The sequence below is a fragment of the Gallus gallus genome, chromosome 13 (genome assembly GCF_016699485.2).
Source record: "Gallus gallus isolate bGalGal1 chromosome 13, bGalGal1.mat.broiler.GRCg7b, whole genome shotgun sequence".
Taxonomy (NCBI): Eukaryota; Metazoa; Chordata; class Aves; order Galliformes; family Phasianidae; genus Gallus; species Gallus gallus.
In genome coordinates this window covers 11,667,695-11,693,295 of record NC_052544.1, presented here as the reverse complement: position 1 = coordinate 11,693,295, position 25,601 = coordinate 11,667,695, and the positions used below count along the sequence as shown (strand labels likewise).

General features: G+C 50.0%; 1 protein-coding gene across 6 annotated transcripts in view; it reads left to right on the top strand.

Annotated features, from left to right (window-relative positions):
- Positions 1-25,601, top strand: part of LARP1 (La ribonucleoprotein domain family member 1) — a 43,608-nt gene that overhangs the window by 9,261 nt on the left and 8,746 nt on the right. For 4 of the 6 annotated variants that reach the window (XM_015293912.4, XM_040647167.2, XM_015293914.4 and 1 more), the window contains exons 2-13: positions 5,449-5,475; positions 17,317-17,378; positions 18,909-18,974; positions 19,911-20,082; positions 20,662-20,793; positions 20,956-21,099; positions 21,904-22,066; positions 22,318-22,462; positions 22,667-22,841; positions 23,363-23,532; positions 23,838-24,197; positions 24,931-25,054. In XM_015293912.4, coding sequence (XP_015149398.2) covers positions 5,449-5,475; positions 17,317-17,378; positions 18,909-18,974; positions 19,911-20,082; positions 20,662-20,793; positions 20,956-21,099; positions 21,904-22,066; positions 22,318-22,462; positions 22,667-22,841; positions 23,363-23,532; positions 23,838-24,197; positions 24,931-25,054 — 1,740 coding nt within the window. Of the gene's footprint in view, positions 1-5,448; positions 5,476-10,627; positions 10,774-17,316; positions 17,379-18,908; positions 18,975-19,910; positions 20,083-20,661; positions 20,794-20,955; positions 21,100-21,903; positions 22,067-22,317; positions 22,463-22,666; positions 22,842-23,362; positions 23,533-23,837; positions 24,198-24,930; positions 25,055-25,601 lie in introns of those variants that run through there. The other 2 variants (XM_015293913.4, XM_046900445.1) reach the window with 2 other exon arrangements.

Sequence of the window (25,601 nt, the reverse complement as noted above, 5' to 3'; positions counted from 1 at the left end):
CCCTGTATCCTATAGACTTCTTACTTGGCCCTCTGTCCTCAGCATTAAGATGGAGAGAGCCTTGAATTTTAGACTGGGGGTTTTCATGGGGATTTCTGACATGCCTGGTGTTGCAGGCACATATGTGCCTATGTACATGTAGCAGGACAGTATGCAATAAGCCTGTCATAGGGAAACCCTGTCCTGTATCAATTTCTGTAGGATAGGATCCAGTTAGCTTCCAGGCTGCTCCAGAATTGTTCCTGTGTTTCAACAGGATTCTCTTCTAGAACATCAGTTTTGCCTGATGATACCTGAAACTTAATACCCAGTACAGTTTGGGGATGGTGGCTGAGGTTGTGCTGGGCTCAGGCTATTGTAGGGTCTGTCTGTGCTGACCTCTGGAAGGCTGGAGGCTTATTTGTGATTAAGGAGCATGAGACAGAGCTGGGTCAGCTGCTGCTTTGTGGCATCAGACATCAGACTTTTCTCTTGCTCCTTCCTTTAAGTTGCTGTGTGCTGTCTTTGGCTTTTTGTTTGGTGTTGCAGCTTGTGGTTTGAGCAACAACATTTTGGGGTGAGCGGAGAAGGGGTTAATGTGAGAGAACATCCAGTGTTTGTTCTCTCCAATACAAGCACTGATAAGTGGATGGGAGAAAAAACAGCCATGACCTTACAGTTATGTTTCATGTATCTGTGCATATGTGAGTGCAGGATTCATGGGATTGCTTGTTTGGACCGCTCTTGTTTTCTCTGGTCGAGCTGACCAGCTGCATTCCTCAGAACATCTCTGACATCTCTGATGCCTGGAGGAGAGACTTCTTCCAAGCAGATCCCTGGAAGATGCTTCTGCAAAGCACCATGCTGATCCCATTGGTGGCTGTGTACTCATCACATGCCAGACATAGCCTCGCTCAGGCAGCTCCTCTCCCTTGCATGAAGAAAGAGACTTGGTATCAGCATTAAGGTACAAATTCAGTGTAGTGCACAGTGTGAGTTTAAAGCTAGGGAGCTCTTCCAGATAATAATGTTCTTCTTTTGCGGTTGGTAATTTTTTTCAGGATGTGTTCCCCTTGCAGCTTGGTGAGGCCAGAGATCTTCATCCCTTCTCAAGTGCATGAAGTTAGCTGGGGCACGGAATTTTCTACAGCAGAAACCCATTGCAAGAATTGTTTTCACATGGGTTGTGGGAAATCTATGCCAGTGCTCATGCTGGCTGCAGCTCTTCAGCCTCTTAGCACAGGTGAATGGGATGTCCCCAGATAATGGCCTGCCTGTGTGAGAAGGAGCTGATCCTCTGCTCTGGATGGAGATCAGAAAACCACTTACAAAGGTCTAACGTTTTGCTTCATCACTTCTGGAGAAACGGATCCGAAAGCTGATCAGTGCTTCTGCAGTTGTTTTTCTTTAACCTTTTTCTTGAGCAGATTTTTGTGGTGTCTTAATGCCTAAACCAACATCGGTGAGCAAGGTCTGTTTATCTGGATTGGATCTTTCACCCATCTCAAGCCTCAGCTTCCCTTTGCGGGGGTGAGGAGACTTAGTACAGCAGCCAGGGCACTGGAGGTGTCTGACTGGAGCTGGTGGCTGAGGAAGGCTGGGAAGGTCTGGGTGGCTGAGGTCTGTTCCCTCCCTGAGCCTGCTTGGCAGGAAAGGAAGGAGGGGAGCAGGAAGCAAGCAAGATCCTCGGGAGGGACCTAATTGGCCATGCTAATCTCTGGGGTTTGGGTTTCTTGCTTTGCTACTTCTTTCTAGCAGACCTCGCCCCCATATCTGCTAAGTGCTGCTTTGAAGAGGCCACTCACTGTCTGAGCAACCTGTGCAGGCGCTATCTTGACCTCTCAGGGGAAGGCAGGTGATACAGATTTGAGCTGAGAAGTTGCTTGGGGATGGAGAAGAGATTCAAGTAACACTGGTCCCTTTGCACCAGAAGCTGAACTCTGTAAACTGGGACGTTTTCCCTACCTGTGCTGTTTGCATTGTGAGGATTGTTCCCATAGCTGGGAAGCAATGAATATGGTGTGCTCAGCTGCTCGTGTTGAGGCAGTGGGAGTGTGGGTGGGTTCAGACTTCCTGTGGATTTTAACTTGGATTTGGCACTGGGGAGATGTGGGCTCTTAAACTGACGAGCCTACTCGGTGCTGTCCCAGATATCTGATATACAGCAGCGATGGGCAAATAGCTCCTGGAGAGGAGATTTTTGAGGGGATGTGTGAACACAGCAGCTTTTCTCTGTAAATGCCCCAGTTAAACATACGGTCTCCCCCTCTGTTTAAAAATACCATAAAGCAAAAATTGTGATTCTGTATCCCAGTCACCCATCCCCCTCTCACCCACACCTAAAATAGGAAGGACTGTCCTCAATTTAGCTGTTTCCTGGGCTCTTAGCACTACAGCTCTGGCTATTGGTGTTCACAGCCAGCACCCCTGTAAAGCATCCACACTCTTATGTGGCGGTCTTGAAAGGGATGCTTGGTGCCTCCCAAACATCCTGCTGCTGCAGTGTGCATCCTTGACCTCTTCCTGCTCTCTTCTTTCCTCCACCCCTTGTGCTGATAACGGGAAGATGCATGGAACTTGGTTCCCACTGAGCTGTGGGCTGCATGGATAACGCACAGAGCTGAATAGGTTGTTAACGTGCTTGGGAAATATGTGGCTCTGCAGAGATTGCTACTGCATATCATTATTGTAATCCTTCTGTTCAGATATTGGCTCTAAATATTCCTGGCTTTTGGACCCAGGGTAAGACCCTGCATACGAGAAGGGGAAGGAAATGTGAGGCCATGGGGCCCAGATTTCTTGGGGCTCTCTCACACACGCTGCCACATTGGCAATGTCCTGCCCTTTCCTTTTGGTTGCCTGGGGATGATGATGTGTCAAGCCAGACTGTGGGGCTGGGTGTAGCAGGGAGGTGTGGAGCAGACAAGGGTGAAGCTGTTGCTCTGTGTGGGGAGCATGGCCAGCTGGTGCGGAGCTGCTCTGGAGCATCATCCCCTGGAGCATCTGGCCTGTGTTAGGGTACCTGGCTTTGGGTGCCTGGAATTGAGGCAGGTGAGAAACTGTGTGTGTGTGGTGGGAGAAATCCTTGGGGCTGGTTTGCTTTCAGTATTGGGGCTTTGTGTAAGCAAAATCTTAGCATTGTCTCTATGATTAGGACTTCTGTGTTTGATTTTTAACCTTAACAGTGTTGAGGAGGACTGAAACATGTTAAATGGGCCCCTTGGAGCACAGCCCTAACACTTCTTTGCTGGCCGAACCTTTCAGCCTCCTTTCCGCCATGGCTTTCTTGAGAAAAGAAAGAGCTGCCCAATTTAGGCTTCTTTTGGGCACACCAGGTGCTGTCCTTAATTGGCAATCTAATCTCTAATCTAGTCTCTCTTGCTTGTAGAGTAGGAGGCATCCCGAAGGGACATCGTGCCCCAGTCCTTGACAAGCCCTGTTTTGTATGCATCCTCTGTGTTTCAGAAGAGCATGTCCTGCAGGCTGCTTGCTCTGTGCTCCTTCTCTGCAGAGAAAGAAGTTGCGTGCCCACCCAATGCTCTGAATCTCTGCTTGGTTCTATTATGCTGTGGTTATAGGTATGAGGAGGCGGACAGGCTCAGCCTCCTGGACAAGAGGGCCAAGGCTTAGAGGATGGACAAACGCTGTTCCTCAGTGGCAGTCATGGTGGCAGCAGACTTCCTGGGGATGAATGTGAGTTGTGTTTGCCCTTGGCCAGCACTGAGGAGTTTCCACTCCTTTACTACAGCACATTTAGCAGCACATCTGCTCTAAAATTATACTGGCTCAGCTCGAGAGAAGCCAGGTGAGCCTTGTGGTGCATCTCTGAGGCTCAGCAGGGCTTTGGGGGATTTGGCTTTGAGCTGAGCATAGAGGCCTCAAGGGAATGCCACCTTTGCATTGCAACAGTGGTGTGACCAGTAGGAAGCATCCCTGAGGGGTCACCTGCAGCTTCTGCCTGGTGTGGTGGTGCTTGTGGTTGCTGGAAGGGGCTGCCCCTGTCCTCTGTGGGTGGCTGGCTGTGCAGGTGGCTATCCAGGCTGGGTCATTACATGGAGAGTTGGTTGGGCAGGCTGGAGAGCTGCACCTGGCAGGGCTGCAGCAAGGAGAGTGGTTGCCAAGGCCTGCAGGCCTTGGCTGGCACAGAGAAATTCCCCTTCTCAGCCATTGTTTTTTTTTTACTATTATTTTTTTCATCTGTTAATTTTGTTTTTGGTTGTAGTCAATATAGATAGCTGATCCAAACAAGTGGGGTATGCGTTAACTGTGCTTCCACCTTGTTCCTCTGCAGAGACATTGGCTGGGAGTTGCTCAAACAGGGAAATAAAGAAACTGCCTCTTATTTGGGACCTGTTAGATCAAGTACAGGGTGTTCCTATTCATTGTTGTTGGGAGCCTGACCTCATCAGTAACCATCACAGAAATGCAAGGTGTTCAGATGTGTCTGGTGATGTGCTGGTGGAAGGCTGCAGTAGAACATGCAGCCTGCAAAGGATCGAGGTTGGTGCTTGGAGGCTTTTCTGGACTCACTGGCTTTTCCCTGAGATCATGCCTTCAGTGTGGCTGCAAACTATGAGCATGCATAATGGCAGAGGGAGTTCTGAGTGTTCTCTCACTGCGTCAGCTGCAGAGAAGCATCTCTGCCTGAGGATACCTTGTACACAATGTGCTGTCAAAGGCAGAGAAATAGCAGCTTTTTAGTAGAGGCGTGTTTTTGCTGTTTCTGCATTGGTTGTGCGCTGTCTGGAAAGCATTGCCCTGGCCAAGGGGTAGACCTTGCTGCAACTTTTGTAACTTTCCAACTGAATGTGTGTTTTGGGCAGTCGATAAGCTGGAGCCAGGGGCCTGCCACTGTCCTAGGAGGACCTTGGCTTGCTGGCAGCCTCCCTTCCCCTCATTCTTCCAAGTTCCTCAAAGAAAATGTAGTATATTGCTCTCTAAAATACACTGTCTCCATAGCATCTTAGGGAAGTATTTTATCGACGGCATTTCTCCACACATAAGTCTCCCATATGCTTCTCCAAAGAATGGAACCATCAGGAAAAGCTCATTTGATTCTTGGCTTGGCTTCCCCTGCTCTCCCCTGGCTGGACACTGTGTTAGATGCTCTGCACAGGTCTTTGTTTGGTGACCCTGCTCGGGGGAGGGTGTCAACAACTAGCTCATGGACTGGGACTTTATACATTTTACAGTTGCTTTGTTCTTCACTGCTGTCTGTTAAAAACCAGTGTAGAAGGTTATTAATGAGAGCAATACATTCTAGTATTCGAGCACCAACTCCTTCAAAATCTTCCACACAACAAGTGGTCGAATTGGGGTGGGTTCCCAGCTAGATTGATATTTAACTTGGGATACTAGGAAAATACTTGCTCTGTTAAGCTAAAGCAAACAAATCAAGAGGGGAGGAACCTTTTAAATATGATTTGCACTCCAGCTTCAACTAATACTGATTTTTTTTTTCTTTTGCAGATATATTTCCAGCTGATGGCCAGTCTGGTATGTATTAATTAAAAATGGAGCTCTTCACACCTCACTCCCCCGTGTCTTTCTGCACTTCTCTTTTTACAGAGTCAGCACTAACCAAATTTAGAAGATTGGTACAGAAATGTGCTACAGACATTAAAAAAAAAAACAACAAAAAAACAACCTTTAATATTTTGTTATTGTTCCTCTGTGACGCTCAGTCCTGTATAACAGAGGCACATTCATTCTTCTGTGTAGCAGTAATCACAACTGGTGGAAGGTTGCTTTTCTCCCAGAACATTGTAGCGTGGAGGATTTGGTTGTCCGTAGCAAAGAAACTGGGAACTTACAGGGTTTCATTCTCTGTAACTGATGTCTCAAGATGCAAATATAGCTTAGAATTTTGCTGTTAATGTGTACGTTAGTTATCAACAGCTTGGTGTGTCCATAAACTTGAAGATGTGTACCTGAATTTGCAGTACTTAAAGTAGATCCAGATTTCCCCTTTGAGTGGTTTAGTATTTGTGTTGTTACTGTGCATCTTTGTTAAGGACTATGGTGTGGTTTACACCTGTTCGCTGTCAGTGCAGGACCAGCATTGACTTCTTGGACCCCAGACTGCATAGAACCTCATAAGGACAGACCCTGCATAAAAGGATTGGGCTCATCAGCCAGGAGGGGAAAGCTGTTCTGAGTGGGGGGCCCGAATCCAGTAGTTTTTTTAAAGCAGGCATCAGTGACCTTAATTCTTGCTTCTCCCAGACTGCCATGGGCTCTTCATCCGGGTTGACACTGTTGGAGAGCTCATGTTGAAGGAGAGGCTTATGTTTCACACAGCAATACCAAGAGCACTCAGGAACATCCTGTTATCCCAGGAGCTAGAGTGTCTTTTGCATGACCTGTAGCAAAGGTACTGGCAGTATGGGGCTGTACTTGATGTGGCCTTGGGCAGCCTTGGTCACGTCGCTGTGTCCGCCTCCTGTCTGCATTTTTTGGCTTTGCAATTGGATTACATTTCCCCAGTTCACAGCAATGGTGTGAGGATAAATTGCTGCTGATTGTGAAGCATTGCATGATTGAGATTTGGAAGCATGAAAATCAGCTCCATTATCTTACTGAAACCATAGCTGGTTTCAGTAAAAAGTAAATCACTATTTTTTTTTTAAGAGGTATGATGTGACATTGGAGACAGCAGTTTGGCTTCGTGAATTGAGCAGGCGGTTGGAAGTTGTGTGTGTATATTTGTTTCTGAAGCTCTAGCCAGCGAACATGGTATACAGCCAGATATTCCCCTAGTGTTGCAGAATTTGCTTCTCTAGGTTTTACAAAAGTAACCCAACCATTTGTAAGCCTTTCACATTTTTTATTACTTTCATAACATGCATGACAGTGAAATATTAAGACTGGTTTTGGAGGAGCAGAGGTGTATTCCTGTGCATTGAGTACAGCCTGCCTGAAGCCAGATTGGAGTAATGACTGCACGGAAAAATTCTGTGACTTAAAGGGATTTTCTTCCCTCTTGTAAGAAGTTTCTCTGCCCCACTGAAGGTCTGCCTTCATCGGGTGCTGTGTTTTGTCTGCCTTCATCGGGTGCTGTGTTTTGTCTGCCTGTGCTGCAGATGCAGAGATGTCCTCTGGTTGGCACCACTCCATCCTCTTTGCTCCAGCTGGTTCTGAACCTTCACAGCTAGCCCTGGGGTGGGGCATAAGCGTGCATCTGCAGCAGATGATAGCGTGTGCTTCAGTAAGGGCATGTTACATGTCAGTGGTGTTGCAGAAAACGTTACCCGCAGGGCTGGGGGATTTTTGCAGTTCTATATTTTTAAGTACATGAATGAAAGCTTAAACAGGGTTCCTCTTAATGATAGTGGCCTCTTGACACTGAACATTCTCAACCAGTTTCTGCCTTCTCCAGAAAAGCCTGTGAACTAGAACTGTGCTTTTTCTTCCTTATACACCAAAGCTCACTCAGAAGGCCTGATACCCCCTGCACACAGCACAGTGTGGATGTGGCTGGCAAGGGCAGAGAAATGCTGCCAGCAGGGTGCTCCTAGCATGGTGGTAGCTCTGCACTTCTGAGGCTGTTGCTTTTGACTTCCTCACCTCCCTTTCCTTGCTAACAAGTTAATTTGCTGCACTCTATTCTTGCAAATCACCCAGACTCCAATAATCTATGTCAGTGCCTATTCTGTAAGGTTAATCTTACAAGGCCTGATGGGTCTTCATGGCTAGTTTCCCTTGATGAAAAGTCTGTTGTCCTTTTGCCCAGGGAAGCATTTGGCGCAGTGACTGAGAATGCTGAGTTGTGGCAACAGAGCTGAGACTTGGACAGGTGAGGAGCCTGAGCTGAAGCACCAGCCATTTTGTAGGCATGGCTGCTGTGGCTTGCCCCAGAGCATGCACCTGCTTGTTCGTATGGGCTGCTGGAGGCGTTCTGCCCTCAGTGGAGTGTCGTGTGCTGGTGCCATAAAGGTGGAAGGGAAGCAGTGCTTGCATCCTGCTTACCCAACAGCCTTTAGAAATAAAGCTGCTCTGTCCAGGAGGCTGATGATTTACCCATGTCTGGTGCAATGGGCCTCACTTTAGGAGACTGGACTTCAGATGTAGGCTGCTTTTCAGAAGAAGCCACTTCAAACCTTCTGATTTGGAGTTCAGGAGAAAACCTGAGAGATCTCAACATCCCTGGAAAATGCATGCTGGGCTCATTTGTATGTTGGCAGAGTAGAAGGAAAGGCTTTTTCCCTCTCCCCACTCCTGCTGCTGGATGAGGACAGTGAGGATGTCACTACTGGGACTTCTGTGGATATGTCAGCTGTGAATCCTCTGCAAGGCTGCCCATGCTGTCTGCCTCTCAGGACTTACTGCCACAGGGCTTGCTGAAGTTTGTTTCCTGCTGCTTGAAGAAGTACTTTGCTTGCTTTAAGTGGATCTTGTACCAGTTTCATGCAGTGCTCCTGATTCCAGTTTGTCAGGCAGTGCCCTCCTGATATCATACACCATGGTCAGCCCATCTCCCTTGGTAGTGGAGAATCCCCGCCTTTTTGGTCAGACCTCCAAAAGGGCTGCCTCTAGTCTGTCTGATTTTTCTCCGTATGTCTCTAACGGCTGTGTTCTTGTTGGGATGCAGAGACCAGACCTGACTGCAGGACACAGTTGTGGCTGCACCAGTTTTTCATACAGCAGCAGATGATGCTCTTTGTATTGGTCATTCTACTGATTTTTTTTTTGTTTTGTTTTTCTTCATCCTGAATTGATCATTGGAAAACTGTCAGCAATGACTGAGATACCTTTTTTGAGTTACAAATACTGCTTTGAATTGAACACTTAAAGCTCTCTCATAAAGAGATGTGGGTGATGCTCACACTGTACAGAAGTAGTTTCCAGTTTTTAGTCTTTTATCAAGAAAAGGAGAGGAGATGTGTCTTAAAATTAGGAGGGATGGTGCTGTATTGCACTTTCTTCATCTGGCTGCTCTCAGCTTCCTTTGGGAAGGCTTGCTCTGATTAGGGTCGTCTTAATGCTTCTGTGGTGTGTATTGAGAAAGGGGAAGCAACCACCTGCCTGGATGGGTAAGCATGCTTGGTATAGCAGGATCTGTGTGTTCGTGTGCTCTGCAAGGAAGTTGGCAGTATGTGTTATTTTAAAGTTCTTAAGAAAAATCTTGAATTTTACTGACATTGACTTGAGATATGGGGCTCGTGAGGATGTTTTTTTCCTATGCTAGGGAACATACCCTGACATCAGGAATCAGCATGGAAGAACTGGCTGATGTTATTTGGATTCCCTCACAATTCCTTTCTAGAAATTGAGTCTCTGGATCTCCTCTTCGAGATGATAGCTTCTCCAGAGGCGGTGTGTGTGTGTGTGTGTGTGTGTTTGTGTTGAGTTTGCACCTTTTCCTTGCGTGACCCCTTGCTCCCTGTGCTGATGCCTGTAGTGGGAAGTGTGCATTCTCCTCCTGGCAAGTGGGAGGCACGGAGCTGAAGGGGCTTGCGGCAGCACTTGGCTCTTGACTCCTGTCTGTTCGTTGTTAAATATTTACAGTGAAATGTACCAGATGCTTCTGTAGAAGGGTTTTTGTCAGCTTCCAAGTCCCCAGTTGCAGCTGCAGAAGAGGCTGACAGCCATTAAAGGGATTGCATCTGTGTGGAGCCTTGGGCTTGGCTGCGACACAGTGACCTCTCCCTACTGCGCTGCGGGCTCCGCTGGTTGTGCTGTCTCATCGGCTGCAGCAGGATGCGGGCGGAGAATACCCCTCTGCCAGTGACAAGAGATTAATGATGTCTGGTCCTCAGGCTGTTTCTTTTGAAGCTCTTCCACTGAGGTGGGAGGGGGGAGCAGATGATGCTCACGCAGAACTGGGCTTTTGTCACCACACACCTTTTTTCTGGGGCCCTCTCTGCGTGGTGACAACGCATGCACGACCTTTGCACAGCTGCTCCTGTTCCCTTTCTGTTCTCACTACAGTCACGTCTGCTTCCTTGGCTGAGCTACACCACAGGAAGAGGAGCAGGGCTGATCCCAGCCCTGGTCCTGCCGTCGCCAGGTCTGAGCATCACCTCCCTCCTGTTATCCAGGGCTGAATTCAGCAGTGGAGCCCTACTCTTCACTGCCAGCCCTGGGTGAGAGACCAGCAACTGGTGCCTTTCTGCCAAGTGCCACCCCTGTGCTGGTCACACCAGTGAAGTTCCCAGCGTACCTCCTGCTTCCAAGATAAGGTTCAGGACCTTGGGCTGGGCCCTGTTTGTTGCTCTTGGTGCTTATCAGTTTTTGTCGCTGACAAGGTGACCTGCAACACCAAGGATCAGGAGGGAAGGAAGGTCTCCCTAGCCTGTGCTGTGCTCTGGGGCATCCCATGGGATGACCAGTGCATGTGCACACACACGCATGTGCACGTACACCATGCATCACTCATGTGCTGAGTGTCCTGGGCTCAACCCTGTAGCTTGGCTCAATGCTGAGCTTCCTGTGCACATCGGAGATCCGTTCCTCAGAGGGGCTGGGCACAGGAAGGGGCGGTCCCACTAGGTCATCGTTTTTCAAACTAAATATAGTTGCCTGTGCTTTCATAAGGCTGGGATTTTTGCATCACGTGACCGTCTTATCCCTCCTGGACAACAGTCAGCCAGTGTAGGGGATCGTGTGTCTGAATGGGTAATAATTAACTGTTAACTGGCTTTTCATTAGAGCCAGGCAGAACAGGCAGAGTGGTGCTGCAGAGGTAAGCAGGAGTGGAGGAAACTGCTCCAGGTCCCTCCTGGAGGGTGGAGGCCAGTCCTGGTAGGACACGTAGGACACCTCCTTTAATTTGCAAATCAGTAGCCCCCAAAGGTGAGTGAGTTGGTTTTTCTTCTGCATTTCTCTGAGAAGCTGCGAGTCCTGTTCTGTCCTGTGTGTCTGTCCTTGCCGTCCTGTACTTCCTGATTATGTTGCTCCTCCCTTTGCCTTGCTGCTGATTTTCAGGTCATGAACTATCAGCTGGTCTTGGAGCCACCTTGGAGGAGAGCCTGACCCTCAGACTCCATGACTTGGCTCATCCGTTTGCAGGAATTCTCTCCAGGCCTGTACAGCTTTGCTTTAGTGCTGAGCATACACTGCCCAGGCTCCAAGCAGAAGTATTTTCCCCTGGCATCCTCTTCTCTCTGGCATGGAGGTGTCCTTGCTTTGCCTCATTGCCCTGAGCAGCAGCTGAAGCAACTTGCACCTTTTCTCAGGGCTCAGTATCTGCAACCACAGCTTGTTCCTGATGGACATCCACAGGTTTGGGACTGCCATGCCTTCTTGATGCTGGGAGCTTTCAGCATGGCTGGCTTTTCCAGCCCTCTCCATTAACTCTTTAATCTGTCATGGAGTGTTTGCAGATGTTTTTGGAGGCATTAGAATGGTTGGCATTGCTCTCCTGAGTGATGACAGGGGAATTGCTGGCTCAGTGCTATGCTGACCAGAGTTTTGTGTGCACCATGAAAGCTGGGCTAAGGCTGAAGAGGTGCTGCAGTGTGGCTACAGCTGTCCTTCCCTGGTGACTGTGAGGTGGCCTGGGACTGTTGGGGACAGAGCCTGCCCAGTTTTCTGGTTATGACAGTGCCTGGGTCTTCTCAGCTGTACATGCTGAGCCACATCCCCACTGAGGTGCCTCCTGTGGTCTAGGAGCCACCAGCTCTCCCAGCAAAAACTTTTGCTTTAGACTCTATGGGAGAAGTCACTTTTCCTTCCAGAAGTGGGGGAGTTCTTGTCATCTCCTTCTGTGTGAGCCTGGTGTCCCACGCACAGTCCAGTGTGTGTGTATCATCTGTTGATAGTTTCCTAGAAATTTTCTTCAGGAAAGGATGTTGCTTGAAAAGTAGGTGGAAAGATGTCACTTGCCCTTAAGATAGTTCATTTGCTACTTCTAATTGTAGTCATCTGTGCCAGGAATACTCAGTTGTACCCTTACTGATGCTGTTAATGCTAGACATTCCTGTTGGCGTTTCTTTACCTGCTTTTTCTTTATGGTAGGTTGGCTGCAAGTTGAAGGATTTTGTCTTGAGCCGGAAGGCTGCTGAGCTGGGGACACAACCCAGGTGTTTGCACTGCCAGCCCAGGACTCTGGCTTCATCACATTGCCTTCAGCTGCCTCTACGCTCAGTATCTTGCCTTTTCCCTGGGCAGACCCCTGTCTTCCCCTCCCAGATCTTGCTTTAGGACACCCAGGTGGGAGGAGCGTTCTCATGCTCTTTGCAGAGCTGTCAGATGCCCTTTTTGAAGTTATTTTTAGCAAGTGATCTTTGCAGGCATTGCAGAGCTTACATTGCATAGAAGTGTAGGCAGCTCCTTGCTTCCTTTGCTGTTAGAGTGGGAATTGTAAGGTGGAGCTGTCTGCTGAGGAGTTGCAGAAAATTCCTTGGAAGGCTTTGAGCCATGGAGCCTGTAGATTCTTGCTCTTGCTGAATGGACTGCCCACACGCTGTGTCAGATCCCGCTCTGCTCTGCAGCTGGAGATCTTTTGCTTGCTCCTCTCCTTGCCCATTCCACGATGTTTTTTCTTGTGCCTGCAAGAAAGTTTCTCAGGAGGATAAAGCAGTGCGTACTCCTTGTAGTGTTAGCTTAGCCTAGGCAGTTTCTTCTCTCCTTTGCAAGTTGCTCAGGCACATTTAGTGCTCAGCTCCCCTTGCTCAAGCTGCTCTTACTCACCTGAGGACCTCAGAGCAGTACTGCCAGAGCTTCTGTCCTGTAAGGAAGGGGACAGGCTGCAGTACCTGGCTGGTATGCACAGCAGCATCCCGCATAACGTGTGGAGGAAGGAGGGCAGTCTGGAGACTCATCCCTGCGAGGTAGTTATGTGGATCCTGTTAGACTATGAGGCATGTGGGCCGATCATCCTGTGCTCTGGGGAATCTGTGGCTTCCAGCTTGTCTCCTGCCCCAGCAGGATCTGCAGCACAGAGCCTCTGCCTCTCTAGCACAAAGTCCAAGCTCTTGGCTGAAAAACCACCTTCATCAGCAGTTTTTCCTAGATGCCAGGCTGTGGACTAGCAGGGCTCAGGAGCAGAACTGCTTCCTTCTGTTGACTTGGATCCCAGGGAAAGGAGGAATGTGGGCTGTTGTAGGGCTGGAGCACATGCAGAGCCCTGAAGGACTTCAAATTCCTGTTGGGAGCTACAAACATTGGCTGTCCTTCCAGAGGCTGTCCCAGCTGTAGTGTCCATGCTGCACCTGAGTGGTGTGCCAGGAGCAGGCACTGCAGCTTACTTGCTAGAGAAGCAGATATTTCTTCTGCATAATCCCTGGTCCCAGCCCAGCCCTGCAGATTTTTTTTCAGCCTCATCTGCATTCTCTAAAAATCCATTACAAGCTGCAGTGGCTATAAGGAACAGCAGAGAGCTGGGTTGGCTGGTGTAGGGTTTGATTTCCCCAGGTAAGGCAGTAAATTTGTCTCTGGGTGTGCACAGCAATCCCTCACTGGGGAGCACGTGTGGCTGCAGAGCTGCTGTTGTGCTGCTGCCTGCTTGTTGTGCAGTGGCTGTTGAGCTTCCAGATACAAGGTCTTTGCTCAACTGGTTGCTCCCTTCTTGCCCTGATGCCTGTGGAGGGGGCTGCTTTACTTTAGCAGCTGTGGTCAGGAAGGAAAACACAAGTTGTGGTGTTCACCACGTGCTTCAGACAGTAAGTGTTAGAGAACTCTTTGGCCTTAGGAGGACTTCGACAGCAAATGCCATCAAGACCCTAGTGCTCCTGTTGAAGTCACACTGCTGGGATGAGAATGGGAGGAGAGAAAGCAGAAGGCTGCAGATAGTGTTTGGGATCAAAGCTTGCTATTCTGGCTGTGTTAGCATCTGCTCTCTGACCTCAGGCAAACCACTTTGGTGGTTCCCTGGCCTGTGTCCCCTTGCCAGACTTGCTCAGCTCACACACTGACTGTCCCCGCTGCTGTCCTGGCCATTCCATAGCACAAGGGAGCCTGGTTTGGGTTTTCGGGCAGTGCTAATGCAACGGAATGTTTTTTTTACTGCAGCCAGATAAGTGCAAAATGAGATTTGTGAAGTGGATCAATCTCTTGCTAATATTTACATCAAAAAGTCAAAGCCTGCGTGCTCTGTGAAGTGATGGGGGAGGATGGCTTGCTTTGTTCCAGGGTTCCCTTGGATGCTCAGTTAGTTTTCAGCAGAGCCACTGATTACACTCAGTCCCCCTGTTCTGCCCAGCTCAGCAAGAAGCCACTGTGCTGCCACCTCCATGGGACTGGGGTGTCCCAGTATGGCCTCCAGGGCAGTCAGTTGGTGCCTGCAGGACACATGGCAGGGCTGCTAGGTCACCCCTCATTCTCCCTCTGTATCTTTGCTTCCCTGACCACCTGCGCTGCTTGGCACCATTGCTGTGCTGCATGGGGACAGAGCGTGGCCCTGCAGGGATGCTCCACTCACACTTTATGTGGCCCCAAGAACCAACTGCCTTCTGAAAAAAAACCAAAAAACAACAACAAAAAGTTACCGTAGTTTTCTCATTTTGTTGGTTTTTTTTTTCATTTTCCCTTTGAAAACACCTGGAGAGTGTTGTGACTTCTGTGATAGATAGCTGTCTTTGTTGCTCATCGATCCACCAGGACGATAGCTGTATCCCTCACTGCTTGTCCCTGGTGCCTGCATGTGGGTGAGTGGCACCCCGCTGCTCCCCATTCATCAAACTGATACTGTAGAGGAGAGCAGCAGTTTTCTTTCAGTGTAGTTCGACAGGGGGTCTTTTCTGCTGAGTGTTGCAAGCTGTGGTCTTGTCCTTGTGGGAAGGTTTCCATCTGAAGCCTGGACACAAGGGTTAGCATAAATGTGTTCTGGCTGGGTTGGATTTTTTTTTTGTCTGCTAGCGTCTCTGCAAGGGAACATGGAGAGCAATTTTTAATTTGATGTAAAGGAGTGTCACTGTAGCATATGTGTTGGATTGGAGGTGAGGCCCTGGGTTAAGTTGACTCACCCTGGAGGAGGCCAAGCACATGCAGCCTCTGCTCAGCATGGCTCTGGCTCTGCAGATGCTGTGTCTGTCTGCTTGCACACTCCCACCCCTTAGCTCTCCTGCCTTCATTTAGGCAGCCGTCATCTCCATCAGAGCTCTCGATGGGTCTCAGCTCCCTTCACACTGGCAGGAGCAGCCGCAGCCTCTGCTGTGTGCTGGGCTGGCTGTGTGCCCAGGATCGATCTCCCGCCAGGCTGCAGTGCCTGTGCTGCTGCAGTGCTCTGCCGGGCGTGTTTTGTCTTCCACTGCGCTCTGCAAATGCTAATTAGTCTTCTCAGCACCTTGGCTAGATAAGGGATCCCTGTTCCTATCTTGCCGATAAGGAAACTAGCCGAACTTGTTTTAAATCATCTACTCCTTCACCCTAAGGATGATAGAGGCTGCAGGACCCACTCCTCCTCTGGCACCCCTGCACTGCCCTCATGTTTCCTGAGGAGGTGCAGAGGGCCTCCCTTTATTTACCCTCTCTCAAAAGCGCACAAAAACCTCTCTTCCTCTGATGTTCTGGCGAGCAGCTGTAGGAAAGAGCAGGATGCCATCACTGTCACCTCTGGGCTGCAACGAGGTGGGAGCAGGCAGCCATTTGGGGCCTGGGACCAGGAGCCCTGCTCTGCTCCAGCCAAGTGATCTGTGCACAGCCAGGCTGCCAAGTGAGCTCAGTTATGATTATTTTTCCAGCAGTGCCAGGTACATTGGTGCTGTCAGAGCAGGTTGGTACTCCCTACCTGTGAAAACTGGGCTGGCTGCAGGCTTGTGCTGTAGTATTTGGTGCATTTGGAAGCTATATTTAGGTGGTGACACCTGTGGGTGTTGAGTAGAAGATTTTTAGGGACTGTTTTGAAAGCGCTCTTTCTTCCTATGCTGCTTTAAGGAAGGGAAGTTTAAAAGCCTTGTGGCAAGCTTTGTGCTGTGGAGCCAGGATTCTCAATGAGATGCACGTGGAGTGAATGAGACACATTTGGGATTGCCACTGTTTGGTGGTTGGAGCAGTGCAGGCAGGCTGAGAAACTCCTGGGGGAAAAGGGGAAGGATTTGGGGGCATGGCTGAGAGCTTGGGCTCTCCCTGGGGTGAAATCCCCATGTGGGAGCCTGATGAAAGGGAGCTGGGGTGGGGGAGTGCAGATGGCTCCATTCTGCCATGTCTGGCTCTGCTTTATTGACACTTCAAAGCCTCCAGCTCACAGCAATGCTGGGCCAGCAGGATGAATCATAAGTTTTGAGGCAAGGAAGGGTACCGGTTTTGATCATGTAGGCAAAGTTGACCTGTCTTCTGCAGCAGATCAAAGCCAACTTTGAATGGAGTTAGGTAGGCTATTCATGGTGGTTCCCAGGGTGTCCCCAGATAGCCCCTGCAATTCCTTGGAGCTCTTTTCTTCACCTTCCTCCCTACCCCACTGTGGAAGATTTTGTTTTCAACAAAGTTAGTGGAGTTGGTGCTGGAGGGGCTGCCTCAGTGGTGAGCCCAGTGTAGCTGCTTGGCAACGCACAACAGTGGGCTCTGCTGTAGTTCAGAGCCTGCAGCAGCCAGCATGCCCTGAAAGGTAGGTGTTGAAGCCCTGCACCAAAGTCCTGCAAGGCTGCAGAGGCTGAACCTTGTTCCAACCTTCCTTGGGACCGGTGCAGCAGCCTGACCCCACATCGCTGTTCTGGCAGGGTCAGTTTTGACAGCTCTCTTTCCAGGCAGGGCTCAAGGTATTGAACCTTAATTGAACCCAACCTCAGTTATTTAAATACTCTTGGCTGCAATAGGGTTTAAGCCTTTCCTAGATCTGGCTCTGTCTGTGTGTTCCTCCTTGTGAACTTGCTGCCCTGTGCTGGGATGCACCAGAGATCAAAGCAAGGCACGAGATGAGCAGTGTCCATGTTCTGCAGGCTGGGCCACGTGGGTACACATCCACAGCCCTCTGCTGTGTGGAGCTGGCTGTGGTGGTATGGAGAGCCTCTTTAAGGGCGTGTTTGTCTTGCTGTGAGTAACAGCAGATCAAGTTCTGTGTGGTGCCTCATGGAACAAGCTGAATTCTAAACTACCCTTCCTCCTTGACTGGCAAGGCCAAGAGGGGAGGGCTGAGCTAGGTGCGGGAGTGTCTTCATACAGAGGGACAGAGTTCAGGACGCATCTTCTTGGGGCATCAGTCAGCTGTATTAATCTGGAGTGGCAGGTTTAAGTATGTGGCTTCACCCCATGTATGCACACAGTGCCACAGCAAGGCTCTGTGTTCAGTGCACCTCCACTTAATCTTGATGGGCCTCTGTGAAACTCAGGTCCAAAGCTGGCTCTCTTTTCTGCTCACCTTTCCCTTGTAGCCTTGCTGTGCTGAATAGGGAGGTGGCTTGCTTTCTGCTTTCACAACTGTCAGCTGTGTCTAACAGTTTTATTCTCCTCCTTTTGCAGAAAACACAACTCCTGCTAAAGTGGTGAGGGCTGCCAACCCGAGGCAGCGGAAGGGAAGCAAGGTAAGTCCATGCCTGCTCTGCCCCTCACTGGCCTCTAGCTTCTGATTCAGATATCAGTGCTGTGTGAGTGCTTTGAGGGTCTGGTGAGGAGACAGCTTCCTTTGCAAGTCTGGTAGCAGAGGGATTGATGTACTGGACTGGCTTTCAGCAAAGAGTGTGCAGGAGAATGTTCTCATTTTTTTCTCTTAAGCATTTTGACATTTTCATGCTTTGGGGACTGGTTCCCAGTTGGGTTGGGGGAGACCTGGTTCACCTCCCTGCCTGAAGGGATTGTTCACAACATAGTACTGGGTGTCGAAGGCTTGTATCTGCAGGTTTCTTTCTTCCGTCTCCAGCCTGTTCTTTACTGGTACACAGAGAGCAAGGGTAGTTAACTTGAAACAAAGCAACTTCTTGGGAAGAACCAGGGCAATCTGTTCCAGGGAATCAACCTGTGATGGAGAAACAGTTGTTTCTGAGGATGTTGGATGCAGCTGGATCATCAGCTAGGAATGTGGTTATTGGTGTTTGCTCCCAGCAGCCACTGAAGACGCGTTTGAAACTTGATATGACTTCCTTGTCTTTTTCCTCTCAAGGAGAGGAAGGCTTTGGGTATGGAAGGTGCTTCTGTCTGTGAAACAGGCATGGCTGTACGCTGCAAGTGGCTTTCCTGGGAAACTTGCCTCCTAGGGAGAGAAGCATGGCACCTTAACCTAGAGACCTGGTCTTATGGGCAACTTAGTGGCTACGGATTAATTTAGGAATAATAGTCCCCTCAAGGGCAAGGAGGAGTTTCTGTGCCCAGATCATTGTAAATTCAATGACCAGCCATGATTCATTGTACGCCCAGGCAGCTGGTTTTTGGGTTCTTTCCTTGCGTGCATGTTCTGAAAGCTGGAGGAGGTAGAAGAGACTATAGTGGCCAGGTCACTTCTTGAGTGGGAGAGATTGGTGGTCCTCCCATGCGGCAGTGGGATTTCTGGAATAGACCTAGTATCACCACCAAATAGCTGCTTATTACTACTACTTTTTCTTTTCACTAATTCTACTACATGATGCCTTTGCTTTGTTGTTTCCAGCACTGGCAGTTGGGCCCATAAATAGAACTAAACCTGGATGTAACTTACCAGTAGGTGAAGGCAGCTTCTTTGACAGTATGTGGTTGCTTTAGGTGAATTAAGTGTGCAGAAAATTTCATTCTTGATCTGTCCAAGGGATGAGGACTATTATGAGTTACCTCAGGCAGCTTTGTGCCATACATTCTGCTGAGTGAGAGCTGGGAGCTTACAGGGCTGTTGGCAGCTTCATAACAATCTCTGACAGATGTAAATTCTCCTGCAGTTATTGGGCATTAATTCGGTGGCCCTACTAGAGTGGGGAGAAAGGCTCTACGTATGGTTGGGTGTCATACCCAAGACTCCTGGGAACAGCTGTGCAGGAGACCAGTGGATAATGGCAGTGACAGCGTAGCTGGGAGGGCTTCTGACTGCTGATGCAGAAAATGACATCCATAGTTTGATCACTAATGGGACTATTCTCTTTGTATACAAGGTTGGTGACTTCGGTGATGCTACAAATTGGCCAACACCTGGAGAAATAGCCCACAAGAGTGTCCAGGTGAGAAGACAAAATCCTCAGACATTGCATCTGGCTGAGTTGCAGTAATTTGCTTCCATTGCAGTGTGCACAGGGAGGCTGTGTGGTTGGCAGACAGTTGCATGCTCTTTTTCTTCCAGGTAACAGTTTCAGGGGCTAGCTTGGATGAGCAGGCCCTTGCAGACCTCCCTGTTCCTCTGTGTCACTGGAAGCTCTGGCTGAGCCAGGCCATTTGGGGTGCTGAGTGCCAGTGTGAGGGCAGCCAAGAATAGCATGCTGGGTGCAGGGGTTTGCCTTTTAGGGCTGCCCTGCACATTGGGCTCCCTCCCTGCATGCTATTCTGGGAGCCTAGAGCCTAATCTAAAGCCCTGGGCTTGGTAGAGCAGGTATGGCAGCTCCCAGACCTGCTGTCTTCAGGGTTGCTCGGTGCATTAAAAGGGACCTGAGCAACAGCCGAGACTTTCACTAGGGAAGCTGGAAACATGTGCAAGAAAGGGCTTAAGGCACAGGGGAATGGCTGTTCTTTTCTGCTCCAGACATGGGTGTTGCTGAAACCTTTCTGTTCTGGGATACTGCTTCGCCATCTCCTGGCTGATTGTCAGGGCACTAGGGTCACTCGCCCTCTTGCTTCTGTGAGAGTCTGGTCCCTTATAGAACCCAGCCACACATATACATAGCCAGGAGCATCAGGGCTTCTGGTAGTCCCTCTCCATAATGTCTGTGCCTGGGACTTGTGCCTTAGCTTGAGCACTTCCCAGCATCTGTGGAGCTCCTTGCCCTGGTCAAACACAAGTCCATCCCCAGGAACCAGACAGCTCTGAGCAGCGTGAAGCAGGGATGCCTCCAGCCTAGGGCCAGGTCCTCTTGTTTCTGCTCCCACCAGGATTGCTGGGCTCTGCCTCCAAATCATCAGTTTCTCATGACCCTCACATCTTTCCCGCACTAATGTGTCTCCAGCAGCCACACAAAGCACCATCCCTCCGGAAACTGCCTATCAAGAAAGACATGAAAGAACAGGAGAAAGGAGATGGGAGTGATGGCAAAGAGAGCCTGAAAACCAAATCAGATGAGTCTGGGGAGGAGAAGAACGGTGACGATGACAACCAGAAGTCAGCCCAGAAGAAGAAAGGTGAGGCAGGACATGGCAAACTTCTGGCAGGGACGGTCCCTCAGGCTCAGCCTGTCTTCCTTTCTGTGACACAAAGCTAGGTGGAAGTGTCCCAAAACTTTGCCTGTGGGACCAGCTGCAGTCTCAGCATGCAGACAGCTGCAGTGAAAAGGCGTTTGCAGGCTTCAACAGAGCAAAGTGTCATTTTGGTAACCCAAGAGGCTCAGGAAGATACTGAGAGCTTGGATAGCACTTGGGATGTTTGTAAGGGCCTGGTCTGGAGTGGCCTTGCCCTGTTCAGCAGCATCTTGCAGTACGTAGGAGAACATGTGAAGCAGAGCCTAGGTATGGGCATCTGTGTGTCTGTCCAGGGAGTGTGGCAGCAGTCTGCCTTCTTAAGTGTGCTCCATGGTGACGCAGAAGGGCCCCTGGCTGTGGGTTGGTGACAGCAAGGCCCAGGGGATAGCTGAGGAAGGATTTGGTCCAAACAGCCCTACTGCTTCCCCCAGTGGTGTGTGGGATGCGTGGAGGGAGGAGGCTGTGGGATGGAAGCACTTGCTCTCTGAACCTGTGTCACACTCAAATCCTGTCCTTTTGCAGGCAACAAGCACAAGTGGGTCCCTTTGCAGATAGACATGAAGTCAGAGGTGCCTCGGGACAAAACAGCCTCTCGGAACAACCGGCAAAATGAGCAGCACAGGCACCTCCCCAACAACCGTGGCGAGCTGAAAGGTGGGGGCTCATAATGGGACTCTGCTCTCTTTGACCACAGGGCAGCAGGGGAATGCAGTGGGAATGCTTTGTGCAGTCAAAGAGCTCCAAGGGCAGTGGGCTTGCTCTGGGAAAGTTTCGTCATCCTGTAACGCTCCTTCTGCCTCTCTTTGGCTGCTGCAGGCTGGCACCCAGACAACAAGCATGAACGCCCCTGGCTGGACCATGATGAGACCTCCAGTGTGAAGAGTGAGGGGGGAGCTGTACGAGGAGCCTTCCGGGGCCGAGGCAGGGGCCGTGGCAGGGGCCGGGGCCGTGGCAGAGGAGGTACTTGCTGTTTATATCGTCTTATGGAAGAAAGAGAGAACAGAGCAAATGCCAGAGTGCAGGACTATGTGTGTGTGACCTGAGGTTCTGAAGCTGACTGGGCAGGTCAGAGTACTGCAGGGAGACTGTGAAGTGTGGCAGGTCATTCCAGCTGGGGAGCATGAGCTGCCAGAGAGGACTTTTGATTTGAGATCCTCTGTGAGGAGCTATGTACTGCTCTGGAGGTGGCATCCAGCTGAGCTGATTTTAATAACAGCAAATTATTTTTGTTTGTATTTTAATAAGGGTGAATGTCTTTGTTATTCAGGCCAAGCTCTTACACCTGTTTTCTGCCCCTTGCAACACTCCTGCGTGCGGCAGCTGCAGCATGCTGATAGTCTGCCTATTATGTCTTACATGGGCTTTATGTCACACTGAAAGCCAAGCAGGAATCTTTACATTCTGGGAAGAGCTTCTGCTAGCATTCAGCACAGCTGTGTGTCTATGTGAACCCTGACATAACTTCAGTGTAAAACCTTGGTGTGTTACCTAGGCTATCTCATTGCCCCTGGATGAGACTCAGTGATCTCTCTATGCCTCGGTGTATCAAGGCTTCACTGGGGTCCCTCCTGCAACAAAGTCTGAGAGAAGTGGGCTGAGGAATGGGTTGGCAGTGCCCTGTTTTGTGCTGTCATGGGGGCCCCCAAGGGCAGTGCTGAGAGAGCTTTTAGCGCTGGTGCCCAGCACCACATGGCAGCACAGGCTGTCTGGCAGATCTCGAGGCTCTGTGTTAATCAGGATGTTCCCTTTGTTGGCATCTTGCAGGGCACTTTGATTACCAGTATGGATACCGGAAATTTGAGGGCTCAGATGGCTCCCGCACCCAGAAGTATGCAAGCAACATCACTTACTACTTTGACAACATTAGCAGCACCGAGCTTTATAGTGTGGACCAGGAACTGCTCAAGGACTACATCAAGCGGCAGATGTAAGCACCATCTCTCCTTGGTTGGATGTTCACCAAAGCCCTCCCTGTAGACTGCGTAGCTAATCTCTGGGGTAGGGTTAGAGCCAAGGCATGTTTACTGTGTGCTGTGCATTTTGCAGCACTAGTTTGCCACTTCCCTGAGTTGCTACTATTCAGCCTCACAAGAGCAGAAGCAGGGGGGATTGTTTCCACAGGGGGTGTCCTGAGGAAGGTGGCTGGACCTATTTCTCACTGGTGTGTTATCCATACAGAGAATATTACTTCAGTGTGGACAACCTGGAGCGAGACTTCTTCCTGCGTCGCAAGATGGACTCAGATGGCTTCCTTCCCATCACCCTGATAGCCAGTTTCCACCGGGTGCAGGCACTGACTACTGATATCAGTCTCATCATCAAGGTGAGGGCCAGGAAGGCTGAACCTCCTCTCTTGTCTGGCTTCTTGTTTTCTAGCTGGGTCATGGGTGAGATGCAAGCGACGCCTTCCCTTGTCCTTGACTTGCTCCCTCCTCCTCTTGAATCACATAAGGAAGAAGAGCCGAAGCTGAGCCCCCCAGTGTGCCAAAGCAGGGCCTTGAGCTAACCTGATTTTGCTTGGTTCCAGGCTTTAAAGGACAGCAAGGTGGTGGAAATTGTGGACCAGAAGATCAGAAGAAAAGAGCAGCCAGAGAAATGGGCTCTGCCTGGCCCTCCTATGGCAGACTACACACAGACTGACTTCTCACAGTTCATCAACTGCCCTGAGTTTGTGCCCCGGCAAAGCTTCCAGAAGGAGACAGGTTAGTGTCTGGGGATTGTGGAAGGAATTGTGAGGCCCAGCATTGGTACCACAGCAGGTCTGAGCTCCTGTGAGTCATGAGTGTTCCGCAGGACAGGGTTCTGCCTTTTGGTTTATAGGCCTGAGCTTGAGTAGCCAAGTAGGGGATCTGATTGGTGCTGTTGTAAGAGTTTACACAGAAGAACATCGCTTCTCACTGGCTCCAGGCTGTCATGGGAAAGTTTCTCTCAGAGCAACAAAATCACCACCTGCTTTAGGGCTCTCTGTGTATCTGGGAAACCCACACCTGCAAAGCTCTGTGGTCACCACCAGTATCACAGCCTTAACCAGAGATTTTTTTTTTCAGCACTCTGGGGCAATATGCTGGTAAGCAGGAATGTTCCTGCCTTAGTCATTGTCTGCTCATGTGTTCCACAAGCTCTGCTGCCAAAATAACTTCCTCTAACTCGAGTGCTTTATGTATGCTACCACTCAAGCCTCCCACTCTCCCACTAAAGCATTTGTGGCTCTGGTTGGCTCTAGAGTCTGCTCCTGGCTCCCCACGTCCCACCAGCCCAGTCCCCACAAAAACAGAGGAAGTCAGTAACCTGAAGACAATGCCCAAGGGCCTGTCCACAAGCCTGCCTGACCTGGATTCAGAGACGTGGATTGAAGTGAAGAAGAGGCCTCGGCCCTCTCCAGCCAGGCCCAAGGTATGTAGCAATGTAGGGTCTATTGGGGTGTAGGTCTACTAGTTGTTTGAGGGGCTGTAACCCTAAGCGAACAGCAGGTTTCATCATGAGTGATGCCCCCATGCACTTTGGAGCTGCTCTTCAGTGACTGAGGTATAAATAAGGTATTCTCCTCAGTGACTGAGGTATAAATAAGGTATTCTCCCCAGACAGATGACTTCTGGCTGTCGTAAAGAAATAAGGAGTAAGAGCTGGGTCTCCCAGCAGTAGTCATGTGCTGCTATGTGCTCTTTCTGCTGCATCACCATTGCTCCCCCTACTTGTAGAAACCAGAGGAGTCAAAGACCCCACAGCAGCAGAAGCAAAAGGACCAAGATGAGCCTGAGGAGTTGGACTTCCTCTTCGATGAGGAGATGGAGCAGATGGATGGCCGCAAGAACACGTTCACCGACTGGTCAGACGAGGATTCAGATTACGAAATTGATGATCGGGATGTGAACAAGATCCTCATCGTGACTCAGACGCCTCCTTACCTACGCCGGCATCCTGGAGGAGACCGGACTGGCAACCACACATCCAGGGCTAAAATGAGTTCAGAGCTGGCCAAGGTGATCAATGATGGGCTGTATTACTACGAGCAAGACCTGTGGACAGAGCAGTTTGAGCCAGAGTACTCGCAGATCAAGGTGAGAGAGGCTGATCTGGGGAGGAGAATTCACAAGGGGCACATGGCTCCTCCCAGGGAGGCATGGTGGGTTGGCCATGGTGATGGTTTGGGTTTGGTACAGCAGTTCCTGGCCCATGACTGGGATAGAGCTCAGCTGGGATTGATCTTGCTTGCAGAGCTCAGGATTCCTGATTCCCACTGTCATGCTGTGCTATGTTTGGGATAAATACAGCTCTGTAACATGCTGTAAGGCTGAGCCAGTTGACTGAGGTTCTGGTAACCAGGTGACCTGAAAAATGTGGTCCACTGATCTGCTGTCTGCCAGGGTCTTGGCTGTTCAAGACTGCAGTAGTGTATAGGCAGTGCCAGATGACTTGAGGGAACCAGCTGTCTGCACTGCCTGTAGTGTCTAGTGCTTAATGGCGTGGTCCCTTGAGACCTCAGTTACTGGGGATGAGTTCATTGGTGACTGGGACACTTTTAGCCTGTGCTGTTCTCCATTTTTCTGTCAGTTTGCATAGGCTGGTGCTTTTTTTTTTTTTAATAGAAAACTCACCTGCCTCTCTGAGTTTGAGTCCCAGGCTGGTGACTCTTTCAGTCAGGAACTTGCCCCAGGCTCTTGCAGTGACTGAAGCTGTATCTTGTGCTCAGCATTGTGGCTGTTGCACAAGTGGAGTGATGGTCACAGTGAGTTGTTGAGATGAGGAGACGAGGGTGTTTGATTGCTTCAATATCTTCCTCTTCCAATGCAGCAAGAGGTGGAGAACTTCAAGAAGGTGAATATGATCAGCAGGGAGCAGTTCGATACTCTGACCCCAGAGCCCCCCGTGGATCCAAACCAGGAGGTCCCTCCTGGCCCCCCCAGGTTCCAGCAAGGTAAGAGACAATGGGGACAGGAATGGGTAGGACTGAATTTGTCCCTTTTCCTCTTGGTGAGTGGTCCTCAGAGGTTCAGAAATAGCTAGAGGGAAGCAAGTGGAGCCACAGCTGGTTATCTCCCCCAGTGGGGTGTTGTTCTCCCAGCCTAAACAGTTTAGAGTTTCAAAAGCAGGAGTGTCTCGACAGAGTGAGTAAATTTGGGCAGCCTTCCATGTATATGACTTTCCTCTTGGACCCTTCCATCGCAGTGTCCCTTGCTGAGTACTTTAAAGGCAGTTACCTGCTGGGTCTTACTTACCTGTTGGTGGGATCTGATGCCGAGACAGAGCACTGGTCTGATCTTCCCCTAGAAAGCAGATACTTCGCAGGGTCCCTGAAAGTGTTTGCTTTCCTGCTGCTAGGCTTTGGTTTCTCTGGTCGCAAACTGGCTTTGCAGTTGTTTGTCTCAGGAGGACTGGGATGTGCCCAAGAGTTCCTAGGTGCCCTTTGGCTGTAGTGATGCTCTCATACTCAGAGCTCAGTTTGACCCAGCTTTGCGGGTGTT